This window comes from Rousettus aegyptiacus, unplaced genomic scaffold, assembly GCF_014176215.1.
Source record: "Rousettus aegyptiacus isolate mRouAeg1 unplaced genomic scaffold, mRouAeg1.p scaffold_m13_p_3, whole genome shotgun sequence".
Taxonomy (NCBI): Eukaryota; Metazoa; Chordata; class Mammalia; order Chiroptera; family Pteropodidae; genus Rousettus; species Rousettus aegyptiacus.
The window spans coordinates 32,182,507-32,206,589 of NW_023416306.1; the positions used below are offsets into that span (position 1 = coordinate 32,182,507).

The 24,083-nt window shown below is 44.0% G+C and overlaps 1 protein-coding gene and 1 pseudogene across 5 annotated transcripts in view; both read right to left on the reverse strand.

Moving 5' to 3' along the window:
* Positions 1 to 24,083, reverse strand: part of DAPK1 (death associated protein kinase 1) — a 160,396-nt gene that overhangs the window by 67,642 nt on the left and 68,671 nt on the right. For all 5 annotated transcript variants that reach the window (XM_036218129.1, XM_016130226.2, XM_036218128.1 and 2 more), the window contains one exon: positions 8,690 to 8,911. In XM_036218129.1, coding sequence (XP_036074022.1) covers positions 8,690 to 8,911 — 222 coding nt within the window. The remainder of the gene's footprint in view (positions 1 to 8,689; positions 8,912 to 24,083) is intronic.
* On the reverse strand, positions 18,350 to 18,467 carry LOC118600584 (annotated as a pseudogene).

Sequence of the window (24,083 nt, forward strand, 5' to 3'; positions counted from 1 at the left end):
TTACTCTTTCCCTCATTCCATGCACCCAACTTAAACTTATGGTCCAATGTCTCAACCCTTTCAGGCCCAAAGTAGAAATTAGCTAAGGTGACAACCTGCTCTGTTGTCAGGATAGAGGGCTACTTTCAGCAGGTCATGAATGAAGCAGAACTTTTGGCTTTGTTTCCTATTTACATCCCCATCACTGCTCGTCAAGATCTCCCACAGTCCCCTTGACTGAATTCAACTTGACCCACTCTTTGGGGACACTGACTGTGTATGTGCTGGTAGTACTCGTGGCCTCTTCTGGATGTTTGAGATAGAAAGAGAAATGAGTAAAATGATGGCACATCCCCTGGAAAGCTCATGGTCCATTACGGGAGAAAGATACACAAACATTTAAAATATAGTATGGTAAGTGCTATACTAAACACATTTCTAAAAGGTGATGAAAACACACATAAGAAAGCAGTTAAGTCTGTGTGAGCTGGGCTTTGACAGATGAGTAGGAATTCTCTAGGTAGACACGCCCTGTCAGACAGAGGGTACAGCCTAAGCAACAGGGCGGGGTGTGTAAGAACATAGCACCATCTGGTAAAGGAGAGAGATTCTCTGTGGGTTGAACATCAGAGGCAGAGACGAAAGAGGTGAAGGGGAAGTGGCTGGATGTAAGGAAGGGGCTGGACATAAGTTCAAAGATCCTACACAATTCTACAGATCGTGGGCCTCATTCCGTGGGCAGGAGGGAGTCATCAGAGATGTTTTCTAAAGCTTTACTGAGATGTAACTCACATACCGTATAATTGACTCTTTTTAAAGTTCAGTATTCAACAGTTTTTAGTATATTCAGAGTTGTGCGACTATCACCACAATCTAAATTGAGAACATTTTCATCAGCCCCGAAGGAAGACCTCATACCCACTGATAGCCACTCCCTATTCCCCACCACCACTATCCTGCCCGCCCTAGGTGACTACTAATCTTTCTGCCTACAGGTTCTGGACGTTTTGTATAAATCAAATTGTATGATACGTGGTCTTTTGAGACTGGCTTCTTTCACTTAGCATGTTTTCAGAAACACAGGCGCCCTTACATTATTTCCATTAATCCCTGGGTACAACTGCAGGAGGCTGATATTGTCCCCAGCCTCCAGGTTTGGAAAACTCCTCCTATTCTACCCAGATATAAGGGTGAGGGATTTTAATTCTCACACAGCAGCTTTTTGGGGAGGGAATATTTTTGTTTGAGTTCTAAAATTCTGCTAAGCCCATATAGGACTTAGCCTACAAGTCCCATTGTCTATCTTTTTTAAGCTGTGAACTTTTCCAGGGGACAGAAGAGATGAGTTAAATGAAAAAGGCCACCTTGGAGCAGGGAGGACATTCCCAGCCTGACCCGCTCACTCCCCTCCTCATCTAAGGTGGCCAGTCATCTTGACCTTTAACCTCCTAGGCAGTGCTGTTCATGCTCCAGTGGTTCTTGAGCCACATTTGTCCTTGATTTCCAAGTCAGCAGTTCCTGAAAGTCAGCCTGGACTTTGAGGACCTTTTCCATTTCTCTCTCCGGCACTATTCCTCTGGCAGCCATGTTGTTCTTGACCTTCACTCCTTAGCCTTTCCATGACACTGGGAGGAGGCAAAAAGTCCTAGTGTCCCTGTGGGAATGAATTCTGGGAGGCAGGACAGCTTCGTGAGGGCTCTAGTTATAGCTATACATGCATATTTGCCTCCTCAGTATGTTTCTTTAGGGGCAAATAGGAATGAACCTTCCTGCAGTTGTACCAAAGGATTAAACAAGATAATGTAAGAGAGGAGCCCCACCACGCCGACTTGAAGAATGAAATGAAGTGCAGCTCCCCTTTCGTATCCAAGGAAAGACTCTCTTGTCCTTTATCTGCATCCTTTCTCTCAAGGCAGTTTGTGAAGATCCACACCAAACTGAAGGGCCTTAAAAGAAGTGAACGTTTTATCCTATGCTTCTGAAATAATCAATTCTGCTTGATTTTCTGTCAATATATTAGGGGAAAAAGTGACAGATACTCTGTCATCTAGGGAATACCAGATCCTTTAGCCCATCCATGTATCACTTATATCTAATTTCATCAATAGAACAGCATTCACGTCACATGGTAGCCATGCCTAGTAACTGCGTTCACTTCTAGACTAGAAACGAAACTCACATTTCAGAATGGGACAAATACTTACTACTGTCCCACTAGAGCTTGAGGTTCCTCATCTGTATTACATTAACTTTGGCCATACTGAAAACAACTTACACACATACAAAAAAAAGTGGTTAAACCTAAGAAGATGAGGTATTACTCAATTATTTGGAAATACAAATGAGGAGAAAAAAAGCAATATGAGGTTATTTTTGGAAGTATTACATCCATTTGCTTTTTAAACAACATGTTGCAATGACATGAGGCAGAAAGGAGGCTCCGAGGGGCTCAAGGATGGTCGGAAGAGATGTTCCTGACCTTCCCTAAACACTGGCCTAGTAAGGGAATCCCGCCTTGGTCTGGTCTCTTTTCTGTAGCACCGGCTGGAAGTGAAGTCTCCCCAGCTTCCTGTCTCCAAAGATGACCCCAACCACCATTCCAGAATTCTGGGTGCAGCAGTGTCTAGATGTAGGTGGCATATGACCAGCATGGAGGAAAGCCAGGTAGGAAGTTTGGGCTGAGCCTAGGTCACCAAACTCGTAGCCCTTGGCCTGGGCGTGGAGAGGTAGCCGAGTGAGGCAGGGAGCCTGTGCCCCGGACAGCTTCTGCCACGCAGAGAAGAAACGGGCCAGCAAAGAAAAGGGAACAGGGGAAACCAGAATGTCTGACGGGTCAACTGAAGCCACAATCCCACACAGTTCTCTTCTGTGACATCTCCTCTAAGCGCTGGTTAGGAGAGTGGTTGGCAAAGACAGGAAGAATAAGATTTGTGACATGGCTGTGAGTTTCCAAGAGGAAGTGTGAACAGTTCTCAGGGATTTCAACTACCCCTGAGAGTCATAAGGTCAAGTCTGCAGTTCCTGGGCAGGGGTCTAAGAATAACCAGGGCTAGAGCTATGAAAGCCCCTAAGGCCGGCTGGGGGGGAGTAATGTTACCCCAATTTACCATACTTTAACTAACAATTACAGGTCTTTCTTGGAGATAAGCAAGACCCCAAATCCCTTCTATCTATAATTCAGGATATACAGCACAGAGAACATCAAGCCAGATATTAAAATCACAAATATATGATAAAAACTACAGATCTATGAGCTCAGATAGCACATGTAGTTTGTTTTTATGATTTCCATTGTCCCAATTTTTCTAAAATCATCCAGAAATCAAATTTTTAGTCACTTTAAGTGACTAAAAATACTTATTTTATAAACACTATGCAAACACTTTTTAACTGAACTAGTAAGAAGTTAAGAGTGTTGGGGAAGACACACGTACAGGGTTTTATTTCTCAAGGGAACGCCTGGATGGAAAATCACCTATTTTACGTGATTTAATTGTGTTGTGAAAGGTTGAGACCGTTGCCAAAGGCACTTCAGATCTCTGTTCTTGCCTAATCGTAGCCATCTGCGGAGCTCGATGCCAAAAGTGTAACTCAGAACAGTTCTCGAAATTACCTTTGTGAATAAAAACAAAAGTTCAAAAAGTCAGAAGAGCTGGCTTGAGCTCAGAGAAGAGAGAACAAATACAGCAGCAAAAAAAAAAAAATACCATTTAAGAAATCTGAGTGTGCTTTTGAGCCTTGCAAGGACCAGCAGAGGAGCAGAGAAGGTGCGTGGGTTGGGGGTGGGGGAGGTTGCTGAAAGGCCTCTCGCATCAAATGCACATTTATCAGCATAATTTAGGTCCCTATGACTGCATTCAGCTTAATGAGTACAATTCTGTCACTTTTAAGGTAGCCTGAAACCATCTTTTCAATCACTGCATTTGCTTCTGGAAAGGCTCTTGTAATTCTGGATTTGCTGACAGTGCGGCATGGATTCATCCACATACATACACTGTGCTGACAGACAATGAAAAAATTCATATTCATATTCTTATGAGTTTGCATCTCGGTTTGGTTATGAAAAAGAGAGTGAGCCAACTTAATGATCCTGCATAAAGTGGTCTAATATTGCATAAATGTTTGAATACAGCTTGGTAGTTGTTTGCCAGGAACAAACTGAATCTCAGAAATTATTAACTTAGTCAAAGTCGAAAAGAGAGCTAAAGAGAAGCATTGTTGTTCCATAGGTATAGAATTTCGGTTTTGGAAGATGAAAAAGTTCCAGAGGTCCATTGCACAACGAGGTATATATAACCAACACTACTGCACTGTACACTTAAAAATGGTCGAAGGTAAATTTTATGTTGTGTTTTTTTTTTACCGTGATACAAAAATAAAATTTGCCTTTTTAAATTAAATAAAAAATAGAATGCATTATTCATTCCATGCCTTGCACTTGGATATAACCATAGCATATTTCACTAAGTAAGTGAGAAAGAGAGAGAGAGAGAGAGAGAGAGAGAGAGAACACACGTACGTTAGATAAAAAGTTTTAATTAAAGATCGATTTTAAATTTCAAGAATTAATAAAGGTAAAATTTAGAATTGGAGAACCTGAACTAGCTTGATTTCTTTGGAACAATCCACTATGCCAATACGTACATAGCAATTCTAGAATTTTTATGTTAAATCTTAACAGGGTAACCTTTCAGATAGGTGCTTCACAGCTACTAAGGTGACTATCCTGAAGCGAGCCAGGATGGGGTGATGTCCACTCTTGCCTTACGTCAGACTCAGAATCACCTGCCCCTCTCTACTCTTCCTCTGCCCAGGTCTTTGGCCGGCAGTAAGAATCACATGTCACATCATTTCTCAGTTGCCTGCTGGATTAGGTGTTTTATTTTGGTTTTAACTACCTTAGAGAATAGTAGATTAACCTGTGAGTAGGCTCCCAGTTTAGGAATTATAGTTTTTACTCAACTAGTGCTTCTATATTAGTTTGCTAGGGCTGCTGTAACACAGTACCACACGTCGGGCAGCTTGAAACAATGGGAATTTATTGATTCATAGTTCTAGAGGCCGGAAGTCCAAAATCAAGGTCTTGGTGGTCTTGGTTCCTCCTGAGGTTCTCTGAGGGAGACTCTGTTCCAAGCCTCTCTCCCAGTAGCTCAGAGATGCATCACTCCAAGACTCCAACTTTGCATGGTACTCTCCACGTGTCTCTGTCTTCATATGGCCTTCTTCTAAGGAATCTTGTCAGGTGGGATTAGGGGTCCGTCTTACTCCAGTATGACCTCATTTTTACTAATCACATGTGCAATGACCCAATTTCTAAATAAGGTCACATTTTGAGGTAAAAGGGGTTAAGGTTAGGACTTCAACCTAGCTTTTCAAGGGGACATAATTCAACCTATAACAGCTTCTCAAAAGGTGAACCCCAGACCAGAAGCATCACCAGGGCATTTATTTAAAAGGCAAATCGTTGGGCTCCACCCTAGACCCACTGAATCAGAAACTCTGGAAGTGCAGGCAATTAATGTAGATTTTCACAAGCCTTCCAAGTAATTCTGATGCATGCTAAAGTTTGAGAACCACCATTTTAAACCATACAGTACATTTAAAAAATCATTTTGGAATGCTACGTGTATATCTTGCCTTTCCAACAGAATCATAAGCCATTTGGGGCTGTTTCTGACTGTATTTATCCCACGTTGCTTCTCCCACTGTAGTGAGCAACTAACTTATTGCTTACATAAAGCAGGCTAGAATCTAGAGGTCTGTATAGGCCATATGTGGCCTTCAGATAGATTTTATTTTGTGTGCACATGAATACTATGAACTAACAGTCAACACTAAAAACCTAACTTAGAGACTTTTCTTGAAAAAATTGCAGGATCTGGTAACACTAGATTCAAAATTCTACATGGCAATAGTCAACTGACTGGTGGCTGCCTCTTTGAGGTGGAGCATAAGGGTTCCAGTTAGCCACAGTCCTCACCATTCCCTAATGCCTCCCTGACCTTATGCTTCATTCGTGCACACCAACCTCTCTCCTTTACATCACCTGTCTGGTCCCTAAATGCATCTGGGTCTGAACCATAGTTGGACAGATAGAAAAATGCATCACTATCCACAACCTGAAATACTCAGCTGTTTCTGAGCACCAAGCTTAGGAACAGAATTCTGGAAGCCAGTGACTCTGATTAGCACTGGCTTTTGAGTTCTGAGAGTTTAGCTTCACTTTTCATCAGGTAACAGGGCAAGTTATGAAATGACTCAGGCACTGAAGATCAAAGCTTTGTAGTGCCTTGCCCGTGCGACAACGCGTGGGTGAGCTGTAACACAGAACAGAGAGATTTTTGTATAGGCAGACTTCGTTAGGGCACAATGGGATGTGGAGGATATGAGATCGTGATTTCGAGACATCACATATGCCTCCTTCATGTATATGCTGTGCTGAGCTGTGACAGCAGATCAGCTGTGAAAAGATTATTTCCCAGTAAAACGAGTGGGGGAAAAGTCATTCTTTAAAGTTACTTTCACAACTTTTAAAGGGCAGGTCCTGGACGAGGATTTGACAATTGTGCTTTTAACGCCTACACCAAATAGTTTTTGTACAAAGGACAGAAAAGATCCCATTTCTGTACCTCACCAAGATACTGGGAGTAGTTCATAGAAAAGTGAGAGGAGTGGTGGTTTGGAGTGTCTTTATCTTAGCAGTAAAAATGGGCCTGGAGTTTAGAGGAGAAAATTCACACACACCAGTGGAGACGTAAATAAGGTTTCAACGAGGGGACGAACATCATCAGTGTGCTCACGCTTGCCATGTGGTTCACCCCGAAGCAATAAATCATAAAATACATCTACTCAAAGATTACTGTGCCAGACGGTACAAAGGCCACTATTATGCCATAGGGCTATTTTCTGAAAAAGTCTTAAATTTCATCCTCTCCTGAACAACCACTGTACTTTAGCATTCCTGAGAGAGAAAAAAGGAGAGCGACTATGCCACTGATGACTAAGTCTTCCTTTAAAACTGTTAGAGTTTAGAACTGTAGACAAAAAAAGGGGTTCTTGGAATGCAACCTTACAGGGTGACCTGATCATAAATTCCTAACTGGGCAGGTCATGGGGGATAGTCACACCTCAGGCCTATAACTTGTTTAGCAAAAGGTTTATCTTTGCCTTAAGCGAGCCATGCCCATTGCTTTTATGCACCTAGGTTAACACACCTTTGAAATAAGCCAGAACCACTCCGAAGCACAAAATCTTGTTAACTATTCTGTAATCCAATCCCTGATTTACTGTCTGTCACTTTCATACAATCTTCCCTACTTTCTTTCTAAGATTCAAATGCATAAAAGAAACTGCAAAACTGTTACGCTCTGGAGCATTTGAGATCTGGCTTCCTAGCAACTGTTATCAGTTTTGGCTCAAATTAGCTTACAAAATTTTTCTTCAAGTTTGGACGTCTCTTACTTTGACAAAATGACAATAACTTTCTCAAAAGCAAAGGTGATTGTTTTTCCCAGGCAGATCTAATATTTTGAATAGTCTGTTAAAAATCAAAACACCTCTTTATTACAAAGTAAATATATACAGAATGGGACAGGCTTGTGATATGAAAACAAAGGTGCACTTTCCCTCCCCAGTACTTAGTTCCAGCATACAAGGGTTCTCCAGAGAAACAGAACCAAGATGATGAACAGATACACATAACTAGAGAAAAAGAGATTTAAAATAAGGACTTGACTCGTGATCATGGAGGCTGACAATCTCAAGATCTGCAGAGTGAGTCAGCCGGGCCCAGCTGCAGACCCAGAAGAACTGATGTTTCAGATCCAATCTGAAGGCAGGAAATTCTAGAGGCTCCCAGGAAATGGGTGGGGCCTGGTATCACTAAGACCCACCCAGGATTGGTTTGTCCCTCGTTTCCTTTTGCAGCGCCCATCCCTCCACACTCAGGGCACTAATGTATCTCCTCCCTCCAAATAGCCCAGAAACATTCCCAGTCAATCACTCGAGGACAGCTTCCTCTCTCCTCCCGCCAGCCTTTGTTGCTGGACTCATCACAAGGAGTGGGGCACTCAGGCAGCTGCCGGGAACAGGGAGACAGTCACAGAATAACATGCTACACTCAGTTCTCCACAATAACTTCCGACAGGCAGGGCACGCCTCAGAAAATAAGCAAACTGGTTTAAAAACAAGTTTCATAATCACCTCTGAGCGACTGTGGTTCAATTTTACTTTTTCACATAATGAGTATTTACAGTTCCAACAGTTGAAAATGAAGTGTGTGCGTGTAAGAGAGAAGGAAGAGAGACGAGAGGAGAAGAGAGAGAGAATGGAGGAAGAGAAGTAGGCAAACAGAGGGAAGGCACAGGAACAGCATGAGAAAAGGACATACGCTTAGAATTAACATAACACTCGGAAAACAGCTGACCTCCCAACAAATAAAGAAGAACCCCAAGATTATGGAACTCTCTCCTGCAAAATAAGCATGACCTCGTGAATGGAAGCTGCTCTTCAAAATTACTCTAGATAACTGCAGCTAGGCCTCAGGGCAGGCAGCACACCATTGTTCCTGAACTTGGCAAAGCAGAGTCGATTCCTGACCAGGCTCCAGGGTTGACCACTGCACTAACCCACCCTCATCCCCGCTCCCTGTCTCCCCTCCCAGCTCAGCCACAGCCACAGCCACAGCCACAGCCGCGCAGACAGCACTCACAGTTCTAAAATCAGGATGACATCCGTCTTGTTCTCATAAACCTCATGCAAGGTGATGACGTTGGGGTGCTGGATCTCCTTCAGGATGCTGACCTCCCGCTCGATATCCTCACGGCTCACGCCCCGCCTGCTGGATTTTGTCCTCCTTTTCTTGATGAATTTGGCGGCATACTGTAGACCGGTACTTTTCTCACGGCATTTCTTCACGACTGCAAACTGCCCGCTGAAGAGAGAAGATGGAAAAAGGTCACAGGATATTTATACGTTCCTTTGATTCACTAAAAACCAGGATTTGAGCAGGGATGTGGCACGGGGGAGACAATGACATTGTGAGTAGGAAAGTCCAAATTGTAGAAAATTAATAAATTAAATAAGGATATTTCTTATTACATTTTAGTTCCTGTTTCTTTATGAACGATATTACAAGGAATAAAAATCATTTTCTTGAATTATGCTTTACTGAATGTGTAAAATGCCTCCACCTCTGTGCTTGCCACCCTCTCTCCCATTTCAGATTTGGGAACAAGAAGGAGCTTCCCGATAGGACCTCATTTCTGACAAGCTTTTTTCCTGTGTTTAGGAAAACAAGGGATTGAGACCAGGGAATTGGCAGAAAAATATACAGGGACCTGACCCAATGACATATTTCTAGCACCAATATTTATCAACTGAAACACCCAGGACAAAAAATGCCATATATTTTGTTCACACTTCAGGTGCTCATAAGCCCTATGTACTAGACATTTGCTGGTTGCTTCTTCAGCGTCGCCACTCTCCTCTTCATATATATGTGTGTGCGTGTGTGCGTGTGTGTGTGTGTGTGTGTGTGTGTGTGTGTATACACACAAAATTACTCTAGATTGCAGCTATGCCTCAGGGCAGGCAGCACACCACTGTTCTTGAACTTGGCAAAGCAGAGTCGATTCCTGACCAGGCTCCAGGGTTGACTACACACACACACACACACACACACACACACACACACACACACACACATATGAATCTTTGTAGTTCTGGGAAGCTGACTCCAACCCCAACTATAGATACAGATCATATGACTAGGCTAAGCCAATCAGTGTACTACATTCTCATGGCTCTGATAGGCACATGACCTAAGTAAGATCTTTCAGAGAATGTGAAAACAAAGACTTTTTCTGAGACTCCGATCCCCCAAAGCTGCTGCCCGCCGTCTTGGGACCATGAGGAGAGCCACTCTTGGTTTAAAGCCAATCATTGCAGAGGCATAGCCAGTAGAAGGAATGAAACTAGGTCTGGGGTAACATAGTGGAGTGGCTGGATCTACCCTGGCCTGAAGCCATCTGCCTTTGGATTTTTCAGCAACGTAGGCCAATAACTTCCTTTTACAGCTAAAGCCAGTTTGATTTGTATTTTCTATTTCTTGCAGAAGAAAGCAACATATACACTCTATGCCATAGAATGTAACCATATCCTCCTATCCATATATAAAAGAACATGACACAAAATAAAAGGTAAATACGTGAGCGGGGGAGATCTTTAGAGGTAAGTAGGGTCTGAATATAAGTGAACATAATAGAAAGACACTTCCTGCATCTACCATCACTTCTTCCCTAGTGCCCAAGGCAGGGTCGATCCACCCATCACAGGATCTGCATGTATCTTGGCACCTGCTGGAGAAGTGCTATGTAAAGAATTATTACACTTATTTTTAGCTAGCTTCATTCTCTTCCCATGAAGACAAAAGGGGAAGAGAAAATTCGAATTAAGGGTAATATTTTGATGTTAAAGAATGAATATTTAAAATGTAACTCATTTACTTTAGCAATGGGAGGCCAGTGAAGGAAAAAACACATAGCGAAGGATTACTTTTATAGCAAAGTCAAACTTTTTGCATGACAGGTTATTAATACTCTTTTCCCCTATAGCAGGATAGCGGAGAAGAAGAAATCACACTGGAATGCTGGCACCAAATGCCCATAAAATCGCCGCCTTAAAGAGTCGTGGGATCTGCTATGACTTCATTACAACCACTTTCTAATTTCTCTGGAGAGTGAAGAACTGGTCTTCCTGTCTATTGGGGGGGAGGGAGGTAGACAGCAGAATGGGGTTTATGGAGAAAAGAAGGAAAATAGCCTCACTCCCCACAAAGATGATATCATGTTCCTACTGAGCCATCTCAAGGCGCCTCAGGAGAGCAAGGCACCTCAAAACCATAAGTGACCATGATTCCAGGGGCTGGACTGTCCGGGTTGCCTCTCACACAGTCATGGTCACAGTCACCATCATGGCAACTTGTCTTGGGCTGTAAAGACTCAAGGCAGAGTCTATGGTTTGAATCACATTGCATTAACACACACACACACACACACACACACACACACACACACACACAATCTGCAGGCGATCTACAAAGAACTTAAATCAAGCCTAAATTCATAGAACTGAGTAATTTCTCTGTCAAGTATTCTGTTGTTGATTGTTTTCCCCATTTCATTATGGGGAGGTGAGGGCGCCAAGGCTTGCCAACCCTAACGGTGGGGTTAAAGTCCCAGACATCCTGTGTGTCACGGCCAGGAGTGTGTGCACAGGTCTAAGCTGACTGTGTCACCCAGGTTTGCAGTAAAACATCTGGAAGCCCGCTCCCTCACCAGACAATTGATCCCTCACTCACACTTTGGGGTCACCCTGAGGGGGGCACTGGTGAGAAAGGAGGGGCTAAGTGCTAGCAGGCAGGAAGGACCCCCTCCCCCCACCCCATGGGATTCTAACGCTGTATGAGTACCTGCTATGTCCAGGCTAACTTTGGCTGCAGAGGGTCAAAGAAGGTGTAAAATGATTCTGAGGGGCGCTTTCCAGGTCCATCTCAAAAAAGATGCCTTTTTAAAGACATCTTTCGCTATTTATTTCTGACTCTCCAACAACCTGCCCCCACCTCCTGGCTCCAACCAGTGCTCTCTCTGGCACTCCTGAGTCCACAGAGCACCTCGCACCCTTCTGAGGCACTTGCTCTTTTCTGCCTGTTTCTTGGCTATTTCCTCCCCTCCCAAGACTGAAATTCCTGGAGGACAGAAGGCAGTTAAGGGCTTCTTTCTATTTCCAGAGGCAATGGGTGTGGAGCTTCTCAGGTGGCCCATGCACAATGCTGCATTCTGAAGCTATAATCCTAAAAACCAGAGGTGTTAAACTGAAGATGCTTCGCCATAATTCAGGAGAACTGTGTAGGGCTCAGGGCACAGACTGCCTGTGTTTGAGTCTTGGTTCCATGACCTACTTGCTGTGTGACCATGGGCTTGCTCACTACTACTTAACCGCTTTGTGCCTCAGTTTCCTACCTGTAAAGTAGGTATAATGACAGGGCTTGCCTGAGAGGGCAGCTGGAGTGGAAGGGGAAGGATTAAATGAGCTACAATGCATAAAGTGGCTAGAGCAGCATCTCGAAGTAGTAAGTCTTCAATAACTGTTAGCTATGATTCATCTTTGACAACTGGAGTTATTGTCATTAGCTCATGGTTGCTTAAATCTCAAAGCGCTGCAGTATAAGCCCCAAAATATCACCTTTCATAACTGCCAAGGGGGGAAAGAACCCTGAAGGGAAACATAAGGAAAACTACATAATTGAAGTGTGTAAAGCTATTGCTAAATCTGGCTGTGGGCTTCCGCCTTGAAACCCATCATCCTGCTCCCTTCCTCTCTGGGCCCCACTCAGAGGGAGCGCGCTGGGGCTGACCGCTGCTCACTGCCGCTGGGCCCTCCCCTGGGAACTCAGAGTCACAGCAGAGCCCAAGGGCAGGCAGGACACCCACTCAAGGCTCGGAAGCCTTGTGGTACACTTGGTAACACGGGCCAGGAATTTTCCCAGCGCAATCTCTGCAGGCAGCCAGCAAACTAAGGACAGACACCTCGCAGAAGAAACTTTTCTCTAAGAACAGTAATTTGCTTTGTGAGGCCTAATTCGACTTGGACTGTTGGCTAATTGCTGCTCCCATCCTTTCTTCCCTGGGCAGCTGGCCCAGCCCCGCCCCCATTCCTCATAGCACTTCGGGGGAGCAATGCCTCTTCTCCAAATTCCCCCCTCTTACACCAACTGAAAAAAACAATTTGGTGGGGGTGGCGGAATGGGGTTGGGGTTGGGGGGGAGTTGGCAAGAACTTCTAAATCATAAGTTCCAGAGTAAACAGCCCGACAGCCTCCCGGGTGAGCTCTGAGCTGGGAGAAGTAAATGCCCACAGAGAAGCAAGGCCACCACTGCAGAGCACTTGAAGGACCGCCTGTCACCCCAGTCCCCATCTCCTGTTACAAACACTCAAGGATCCTCCATGACTGGCACCCAGACAGATGGCTGAAACCACGGTTCAATGGGAGGGGGAAAGCAGCTTCCTTACTGGAAAATAGAAACTCACTGTATATGGGGACATTTAAATTGACAAAACAAAGAACAGGTGATCCTCATATTTTGCAGGATCCATATTTGCAGATTCACCTACCTGCTTAAAATTTATTTGTGACCTCATGATCAACACTTGCCCCGCTTTCACGGTCATTTGCAGACTAGAGTTGCCCAATGGGCATGTTCCCATCTGAGGTCGCTCAAGGTGACGTTCTATCTTCTTGTTTCAGCTCTCATACTGTAAACAAGTGTCCTTTTTATGGTCTGTTTAGTGCCATGTTTTTCGCATTTTGTGGTATTTGTTGGTTATTTCACTATTCATAATGGTCCTCAAGTATAGTGCTAAAGTATTGTCCAGCATTCCTAAGTACAGAGGCTGTGATGTGCCTTACAGAGAAAATATGTGTGTCAGATAAGCTTCATTTAGGCATGGCTTTAGTGCTGTGGGCTATGAGTTCAATGTTAACGAATCAACGGTGCCATCAAACAGAAACACACATAAAACATGCATGCATCTCTTATTAAAATGTCGTGACCAGAGGCTGGCAGGAACCTAACCCTGTATTTTCTCTAAGACCAATGGCTCAGTATTCACTAATTCAATGTTTGCAGTAAATTTATAGGACAAAACTTTCATGAATAATGGGAATCAATTGTATGTCATCTTTTAAACAATGAACTAACATTCTCTGTTATCTAATAACTGAAAGAACAGTTTGTTGCACTAGGTAGAGAGAGCCAAATTCGTTTTGACACATAAACGCTCAGTTAAGTGTAATAAACATTTAACTACTGACACAAGACAATGAGACATATCTTTGTTTGAAAGAGCTTCATACCACAAAGAGAACTAACTCAAACATAATTACAAATTTATTAAAAAGAGAAAAACTTTAGTTAAAGGAAAAAAGTTCATAAAGGACAACCTGCCATCTAATTTCTTTGTCTGACTTACTAATATATCCAATTTGATCAGTATCTTTGTAGTCACTCAATAAGCTATAACCAGGATTCTATGCAAGGCTCTTTATACGTATCACCTTATTATCACAACTCTATGAGATTCACACCATTGTCATTTCTACTATCCATGAGAAAACTAAGCCTCAGAGAGATGTTTTAAAAATTGCCCCAATTCATTCAGCAAGTAAGTTTGCATAACTGAGAAATGACTCCATACCCAAGTGTATTTGCTCTAAAGCTCTATTCACTGAGCCTGGTTCCTATGCTGGGCTTGTGTCCATTTTGCTTGAGATATAAGCCACCCCTTTGTGAAGTTGCAGACGTGACTGGAGCGTCATTCTAGGAAAGAGCTTTCTGAGGGGAAGGTAAAGAGGAGGTTTGTGGTCAAATAAGTTTAGGCAATACGGCCTTCTCCTCCCCACTGAAAACTCATAAAGTATTTTAAATTAATTAAAACCATAGCTTCTACGTGCTCGGAGGCACTCTGCAATAAAAAGTAAGCCACGTTTGCTTATGTGCTTAGGAAGCACAATACTGATCATGAGAACCACAGAAGATTCTCAAGGTCAGTGCACAAGAGTGACATGAAATTGGTGAAGCATTCACGTTTTTGTCAGTCTTATACATTTCATGAGGTCTTAAAAGTAAACCTTTTGAACTCAGCTTAATCCATTTGAGTTTAATTTTCAAATTCATTTCTTTGTGGGAGCTTTGCTCTCACTTGGGGAAAGATGGGATGGACATACAATGTCGGAGATGTTGCATTCAGAATGCAGGAAGAGCGAGCTGGCTGGACGTGACAATCTTTTCTCCCATATGGGCTGGTTGGTCTAACCTAGGCTCTCATATTTTCATTACTGACCTTGATGCAGATGCCACTTAGAACATACTACCACCCAGGAAGGTCCGTGCAGATTAAAAAAAAAAAAGAAGTGACTAAAATGGCATATAATTTTTCTTTGCTTCTAAATATGTATGTTTCCAGAACATATGGCCATTAAAAATTATTTATGGTAACTATTTATTATTGTGAATTCCCTACATTAATGCTTAAATCAAACAGCTGATAAGTTTCAACTCTGCCCTCCTTCCAAATCTTTGCAGTAAGGCTTCTAATAAACGCAAAATAATTTTTACTTTTGAATTTGTATATCGACCCCCTGGCACAATTTTAGTGCTGGTTTATGGGCCAACTATTTTTCCTGAAGAAAGGGTAGTGGCTTGAATCCTGCTGGAATACTGGAATTACAGGTCTTAAGTAAGAGGTGAGGTGACCAAAATGATTGTTCAAAGATAGTTAACATTTGATAATAGTTCGTATTTATGGCTGGGGAAAAGACCCTGAGGAGCTTATAGACTTAGGGAGAGATAAGCACCTCACACCATAATGTAGGAAGGGTCATAAAAAAGGACGTGTCCACTCTGGGCCGCTCTCGGGGAGAGCGTGGGGTCAGGAGATCCGGATTGCGTCCTGAAGGCTGAGAGCAAGTCAGGAAATGAAGAAGGTATGTGCAGAGTGACAGGATCTAAGAAGTGGCACAGGGGAGCCAAGGTGAGGAGGCATAAGAGAGCCTGCCTAGAATTTCTGAAAGAAAAGGGAGCAGTGGGGAAGATGTTCAGGGCCCTGCCTGGAAAGGAGCAATGACGGCCTCAGCTTTGCCAACAACATAGGAAAATGGGGAATTGCTCTGAGCCTCAGTTTCCCCATCTGTGCACGAGTGATAACAACAAGAAATAAGGTCATGCATGTGAGTGTAAGCTGGGTTCTCTAAGCACATCAAGCACATGTAGAAGAAGAAATTAACAAGCTGTCTCAGCTTCGTGCTCTTCAAAGAAGCTCAGAGGGCAATGTGCCAGCGGCTGAAAAGCAGCACCAAATTTCTTGGCATTTTCTACCCGACAACTTTGAAATCTATGTGTTAAGTTTCTAGTTTTTTATTTCTCCTTTAGGACTAATAAAGCTATTTTCATTTTGAATAGAGACCTATCGATATGTCCCCTTTGGTCTCCAAAAGACCTTGAGGCTTTGCTTGGATGCTGAAGTTTTAGCCTGTGGGCAGGTGAAGCTGACTGCATTTTGCAAATATGGCCTCAGCCATATCTTTCCATCTCACATACTTTTTCTCAGGGCGACCTTGCCTCTCCCATCACAAGGTGAACTCTCAGCCTGGTCTCCTGGAATCTGAACCTTGTTTGACCAACAGAATGTGGCAGAAGAGATTCTGAGGTTTCTGCCTGGGTTTCTCAGAACACACATTCTTGGGAGCTCCCTCTTGCAGCCCAACCACCATGCTGGCAGAAGGCCACTTGGAAGTGCTCCTGTCAACAGCTCCTGCTCAGCTGACAGCAGCTTTATACGGCTGGCCAGGTAAGCGGCCATCTTGTATGTCTGACCTATCAACTCTTCATATGGGTCCAGTCCCAGCCAACATCTTAGTGCAACCATATGAGAGACCCTTAGCAGGAACACTCAGGCAGCCCACAGAAGTACAAGAAATCATAAGTTGTTTTACGCTACCAAGTTTGTTTTTTATGCAGCTGGAATAGCCACTGGAATATTTTGGACGGTAGGTTTAACAGATGGTCCAGGAAGCTGTATAGAGGAAGGATTCGATACGGAGGGTGAGGGGCCAGGAGGTGACCAATGTTGCGGACAGGCCTAAGGGAAGAGTGCAACAAGGAGTGACAGTGCCCAGACCATGTTGAAAGCAGGTCCCCCCCAGTCTCATAAACTAGCCCTCTCGTTACCTCCGCGTGTGTGGGCTCACTTTTCAGGTTCTTCACTTCTCATCTTGGCAGCAATCCCTCATCTTTCAAGGAAAGTGCTGCATCATTCAGGAGGCACCGCTGTGCCAGAACCAAAACCCAACAACAACAAACCCCAAAGACTCTCCCTGAAATGCCTTCACAGGTTTTTGGCTGAGCTATGCTCACCTCCAGTTCACCTTTCCGAGTCTGTGGAGAAGCAGGTTCCCACCCTGGGAAACACTCAAAAACCAAATGCTGTAACAGGGCCCAGTAAACACACCACTATCTATCTATTCTTCATTCTGATTGGTCTGAAGGCCCAGGGTTTCCCACTACCATTAGGGGGTGCCTGTGAAGAGAAGCACTATGAGGACATAGAAGCACTATGTCCTCATTTAATGAAAACCTCCCCTTCCATCCTAACCCACTAGCTGCAGGAATTCCAGGTGATGTCATAGGCTAAGCTCACAGGGGGACCGGATGATTCAAGCATCACGTTCAGCTCCTCTGGAACAAACCCGTGGTGCAGCCCACACTCGGGACTACTCTCTTTCTGCCCCTTGAGAAGTTACGCATGACAGGAAGGCAAACCATTTTTTACGAAAAAGCAAAGCTAGTGATTTATTATCATTATCATTGTTATTATTTTAAACCCTCCCAAAATCAGTGTGCACTGCTACCAGGGCTTTGTCAAAATGGCAATAATCTGAAGAACAGGGGTCCTCCCACCAATGAGAAAGCAGTGCAGGTTGCCAGGGTGCCGATGGCGAGAGGCAGAATTTACCAAGGGGATAAACAGCAATGGGTCACCCAGGGAACCGCAACAACATGCGAATCAGAAGTGAGATGCAGAATGGGAAGTGCTGCCTAAGGGCCGGCTGGGAAGCACGTGAGTAACACACCTGACAGAGGAGGCCCGGCACAGAGGCAGACCCCTTGGGAGAGCATCCTCCCAGAGGCCAGGACCACAAAGAGAAGAGTGGTCCTGCCCAGGAGAACAAGGCGAAACCCAGGATCTAAGGTGGGGGAGGGCAAGGGTCTGGCTCTCCAAACAAGTGTGGTGCTGCCAGCAGGTCAAAGAAACCAAATACACAGAGCATCAGGTAGCTTGAGCAGCCTTTTTATAATTAAGGAATTAGTAAACCAGAGCAAGTGAGGACTCAGAAACAAGGAAGATTAGAAAGATAGCAGTGGGTGCGTTTGTTCACTCCACTTGTCCCTGTGAGACCTCTTAGAGGAGGAATATCTGAGATCCATCTGTAGGAGCACTTTCCAAATAAAGAGATGCTACTTAGAGAAAGGGTTTGATGGCCAAGCAAGTTCAGAGTCACAACAGGTCTCTACCTGCAGGACTCAGTAGATCCCGCTCTCTCCAAGGGGTGCTTCAGAGTGTTTGGGTTTTTTTCTTTGTTTTTTTTTTGTTTTATTTGTTGTTTTTTTTTTTTTTTTACCACAAATCCTTTTTTTTCCTGCTCATGACACATTTTTTTGTTTGTTTTGTTCTTTTTTTTTTTTTAGGTAAGGCAACCCTTGGTTGACCTCACAGATTGCAAGGACCTTGTCAGCTTACAATCTCTTATTTTTTATTTATAGCACCTGGTCTTCCTAGGTGGTCTCCCATCCAAGTACTGACCAGGCCGACCCTGCTTAGCTCCCGAAATCAGATGGGATTGGGTTTGTTCAGGGTGGCATGGCCGTAGACACGAAGCATTTTGAAATCCAGTTTTCTTAAAGTTTGGTTTGGTCCTCTCTTCCATTAATTAAATGGCTGGCTCCTTAAGAGCCGGGACTGGGCTCTCTATGAGCTGTTTCCTTTTAATTCTCACACAGCTGAATTTTGAGGTTATTTCCTGAGGCATGATGCCAGTCACAGTGCCCTCCTTTGGTCCTGGATGGAGCCGAGGGCAGAACTAAGGTTGGAAGATGCGCACAGGGTTCAGGCCCTTTGGGGACATGGGGGACCATGAGAAGGGTGGGAACTGAGTCAGGCCTGGGAGAGGAGGCCGTCTGCTGCCTCTGCCTCCTGGCTGCTGGTCAAGCGCTGCACAGAAGAGACAGGCAATCGTGTGATGGTCTTAGTCCCGTTGGAAGCCCAGTACCATTTGAGATTAGCAGAGAATTGGGAGTTTTTCTTTTCTTTCAGATGGTCAGCTGGATTTGGGTATTTTTGGTAGCAACTGAGAGGAGGCAGAGTAGAAGACCTGAGGCAGAGCACAGTGATACATGCTGGTTGGTTTATAGGTGAGCTCTTGAGCCCTCGAAGCCACCTTGGCCATGAGCCCCCTCACTCAGCCCAAGAAAAGTGCAGTGGTGATGAGGAGCCTGGAGCCTGTGGATCCCTCATAGTGTGTCCCAACTCGTTTCCCTGGCACTGGAGTCACATGAGTCTGGGGATCACACTGTCATCTTATTCCAACTGCCCTTCCTTTAGTTCTTGTCACTTGCTGCCATGCCTGATTGTGCCTCATTCAGATCTGGTCTGTGGCTTTAGGAATTTACAAGACACTGCCATAAAACAGAGCTGCCGGTGCTACGTGAAGGAGGTGTGCAGAGCGAGCAGGGGTCCTGCTCCAGCTGAGGGCCAGGCGAACATTTGCCCACTCCGCTTGGCACCACCCCTGGTAGCTAATTCAGGGCTGGGCACAGCACACAGGCTTGGTGCTCGGTGGCTGTTTGATAACCAAAAGGGAATGGAAGAAGAAAACAAGTCTTGGTAAAGTGTCATTTGATACAGTCTAAACTGTATCAAGTTAGACCTCCAATGGACCAAACAAATAAAAAACGTGACAATGCTTCAAATCTTTTCTCTGAATATAGAAGCCCACATCGGAATCATGATTACCCTGGCAGTCCAGTATTCTGGAAAACAAAATGACCTTATAAGGAAAGGGTGTCACCCTGGAAACAGCTCTCCCATTTATTCAATGTTGACCCCATCACTGGGATCAGGGCTTCCTGCCCCAAGGCCATGTTCCAGCTACAGGGGGCCCTCTTAAGTCACAGAGTGGTCAGTCCCGTGCTTATCATTCTGACTTCAATATGTTATCCCTTGGGCCAATCCCATTATTTTATCATCCTGACTTTGTCATATAATCCCCTTTCAGCTACTGGGCTAAAGTTAACTGGGCCATAAGTACGATCTGTTCTCAACTCTGCAAGCTGCTCTCAGGGGAAAAAAAGTTGGAAAAGGGAGCAGGAGGTTCATATAACTTCATGGTGAAAGGGAAGACAGACAAGATGCTGAGTGTAAGTTCCTTATTCCATGGCCTCCCCAAAAGAAAGAATCATTCAAGATGCTAAGATTCAGGATGGAGAAAACTAGCTAGAGGTAATGAGAAAGGAAAAGTTGGGTAGAGCCTGATGGGCATAAGTCATAAATGTGTAAATACTACATTAAGTTGCACAGATTAAAGGTAGTTTATAGGAACTGTGGGGTAATCCTCCCCGATATGTTGTTCTCTGCCCAGCTCTAGAGCATGGCAGGCAGTGCACAAAGACATGTGAATATTTTCATGTCTTCTCTCCGAGCTTAGATAGAAATACTATTTGCCTGTGTGCTTTCACAGGCAGGTCTAGGACTCTGCCGTGCTTTGTCATTGGAAGAATTAGCTCCATCTTATCTGAAGAAGTCAGGTCTGTTTTAGTGAAGAGTTTAAACTTGAGTGACTTGGAAGAAATTAAAATATGTGTGGTGTTATGTGGCTTTTAGTGCAGCCATATGACTGACGTGTATCAGAGATGTCGTACAAGGGCCTGTCTGGCTCCGGAGACTGACTCCAACAGGGGAGGGGGGAGCAGGTTCTTCTGGGTTTTCCTTCTCTGTAGTTGCAAGAGTCACAGGCCTAGGTCTCAACGAGGCAGCTAATGGTTGCCTGGCTGTCAGCCCAGCCAGGAGGAATCCTTTTCACAGCGTTCTTGGCCAAGACCTTTCCCATGATGTCTACAGATCTGTCTGTCACCTTGGCTCTGAATCAGGTGGGGACTCACCTCGCAGAGAAAGACTGGGGAGAGGAGAAAACAGGCAGAGGACTGAGGGGTCACTTCAGGCTAGGCAAACGAGGCTGTCAGGGAAATTCACTGCTGGAGTTACCCGAAGAGAAAGCCAGGCAGATAAAACTGAAAGATGATAAGTTAGAGAGAAACCAGAGCTCCAGGGAAGTCTGAGTACTCCCTCAATGGAAGCAGAGCTCCCTGGACGCCTGCTGTGTGGGCTGACCTCACCCCTGCGATCGGACCCAGCAAACATGAAGCTTATGTCAGAGGCAGGGAAAGGCTGCAAATACCACAGCCAAGAGACTGAGAACATGGATGATGTCACTTCTCCCAGGAAGTGAGACTTCGGAGGAGCAGGTGTTACTAATTGGTTTTAGGTCAAATACTCAGGAAAATGAAAAATTTCCATGTATGAGGTATGAAAGTGCTACTTCTTGAAGCTGGGATTGTAAACCCAACAACCTTTCACGGGATGTCACTTTCCAAGAAAATGTGGAATCTGAATTCAAGGAGACTAGAAGTGATCAATCACAGAAGGCTTCCGAAGCTTTGTCTGATGGAAACAGAACTTTCTGGCAGGCGAGGGAGGAAGGCACTCAGGGTGATAGGGTGAGGGCCTCTGAGGTGTGGGTGAGAAGCCATTCCGCTTGCAGACAGCCGCTTCCTCATCTACAGTGTTGAAGGCCTGAGGGCCTCGGCACCCCTTCCCACACTGACTGCACCTTAATCTGCGGAGCTCAGTGAGACTGCCACAACGCCTCCCCGAAGGTCTACACTGCCTTGCTTCTTTAAATCAAGAGCCTATGTTTATCTGCAGCCTATCTGGTTTAGAGAACCATCACCACTTCCAGGCAGGTAAGCAGGCCCAGAGGAAACAGTAGTGCTAGCCCTGGAGCAAGGGGCAATCCGACAAGAAGAAACAAACACTTGTTTAGGCCTTCACTCTAGGGTGCTGATTTCTGGGGGCTCTACATCAACTCTAGAAGCGAAGGCGGCTGGACTCTGATGTAGCTGGGTAGCTTCATGATGAAAGTGAGCTCTGAGAGGGAGGTACTAACTAAGAAGCTGTAGAAGCCCAATGTACACAATTTAGAGATTACTTTCCACTTGAAGGGCAAGTGAATGGCACAAAAATAAATTTTTCTGGCTACTTCATGACTTGTTAGGCATTTATGAGAGATACGGCACCAGTTACTACACTTAGAATCACAGAGAAATAATACTAGAAGAATTGGCTTATTGAGTTTGAGTTTTAATTCCCTTCATAGTGATCTAGCAATATATTAGGTTTTAAAAAATCATTTAGATTACACATGTATATAGGATTCTTTCAGAAAATTAACACCACTATTGAGTGCCAAGAGCCCAACATTGCGTGCATTCAATAACATTTTAGAATTCATACATGTTAACTCAACCTATGCTTACCTTAAATTTATATGCTGACTACCTATTTAAATTGTTTCTGTGGAACTTTCTAGACAGGGAAAGCCAGTTGCTCCAGTATTAAAATGATCACACAAGATATCTTATCATTTGCTTTAAAAACATCCTGGCCTTGGGCAGTCCATATGCATTTACTTTTCTCAAACATTCACTGGGCTCTAGCTTTATGGTAGGCCTCAACTGGTCCCCTGGAAGCTGCCCACCTGCCTTATAAGCTTGTCAAGGGGACAATCAGTATATGTGATCACCTATATTCACTTGAAAAGCAAAAGTGTATTACAGTCACATAGGCTATTGATGCTGCAGGGGAATTCTCCTAGTCTCCTTGGGGCCAAGTGCTTTGCGTAAGCAGTTGCCTTAGGCCATAACTGGGTAAATTCCCCAATTGGAACACAACCTTAATAGTTTTTTAAATAAGAATTTCTCATTAAGCTGTTTGTAATTGGCCCCTGAAAGGCCAATGCAATTTGCAAATTCCATGAGGTCAGATTTCTAACGAATGAAAAGTCAGAAGGCATGACTCATGGTCTTGTATAAATACAACAAAATAGTACAACTTATTCAAGAACCCTAAATTAATTCGAAGATTTGGAAGAGGGGAAAAAAGCCTAAACTTAAGTTAGCTTCTGAGTAAGAAGATAGATAGAAAAGGACTAAAAATGGCTGGTCAGCATCAATGGTGGAGGAAACAAAACTCTTTTTAGCTTCCATTTTTTTGTGTGTGTTCAGCCAATGAGCTTCACCTAGGGAAAAGTTGGAAAAACCCTGTTAGGGTGAAATTGAAACTTGAGTTTAGAAAAGAGATAACAAAAGATTACCTAGCTAGGTACTTAAAAGAAATTCACATCTCCAGGTCTGAGAAAGCTGAACATTAGTGTGGCAGAAGAAATCTCAAGTCATTACTGGTAATCTTGGAATAATGTTAATAAGTGATGCTGTATTACTGTTAAATGAGGACCCACATGGATCCCTCTGTAAGATCAATTAACTTGTTATTAGTCACCAACAAAAACTGAGATTGATTATTGATCGGGTGAATTAAAAATAGCAGGTGATCAACAGATTGCACAATCAGCAAGAACTTTTCCCCTTTCCCCCGATCGTATTATGAGACAAGCTGAAATGGGAAATTATATAGACAAGAAAGGAAATGTTTTTATTTCAGCAAGGCCCGTGACATATTTTTCATGATATTTTTGTAGACGAAATGGTGAATCACCATGTGGTGGATTTTGGCAGGCCATAAGGCTCTCCAGTTTAGCACTGTCCTAGACAAGACATTTTTCAGTACATCAGATAAAAGCACACTTACCACATTTTAAAATAACTAATTTAAAAGGAATGGCTGAATTTACTGTCAGAACCTAGAATTTAAATTATCCTTCAGGCTGAATAATAAAATTCATAAAAGAAATAAACAGAAATGCCTAGAGTTGGGGGTCCAAAGAAATGAACCTAATATGACAGCAGTTCATACAGAAAATACCTGATGGTTTTACTGACTACAATTGACACAACTACAGGACAACCTCACTGCAGCCCCTGCGTGTTTGAGTGCAGTGCTCCTGCACTCAGTACGAGTCTGGGCCCCATGATGGGCACTCACACTTGGTAGGAGAGATGCCGAGAGTGTAGGTGGCAGTCAGAGGCAGGGAACAGGGCAATAAAAAGATTTTGCTTCTGGGGATGAGAACTGCTGCTATCTGAAAGGTTGTCAAGAGGAATGAGGCCATCAGCCAGGAAGGAGTAGGAGGTTGGACAATGGTCTCTTAGATTCCTTCCAACCTTAAGATGCTCTGCTTCTAGGGGCTATAGAAATCCAGGCTCTGGTTTGCTGTACTCCTTGCTTAACTAAAAGAAAACATATTGTTGAGCATAT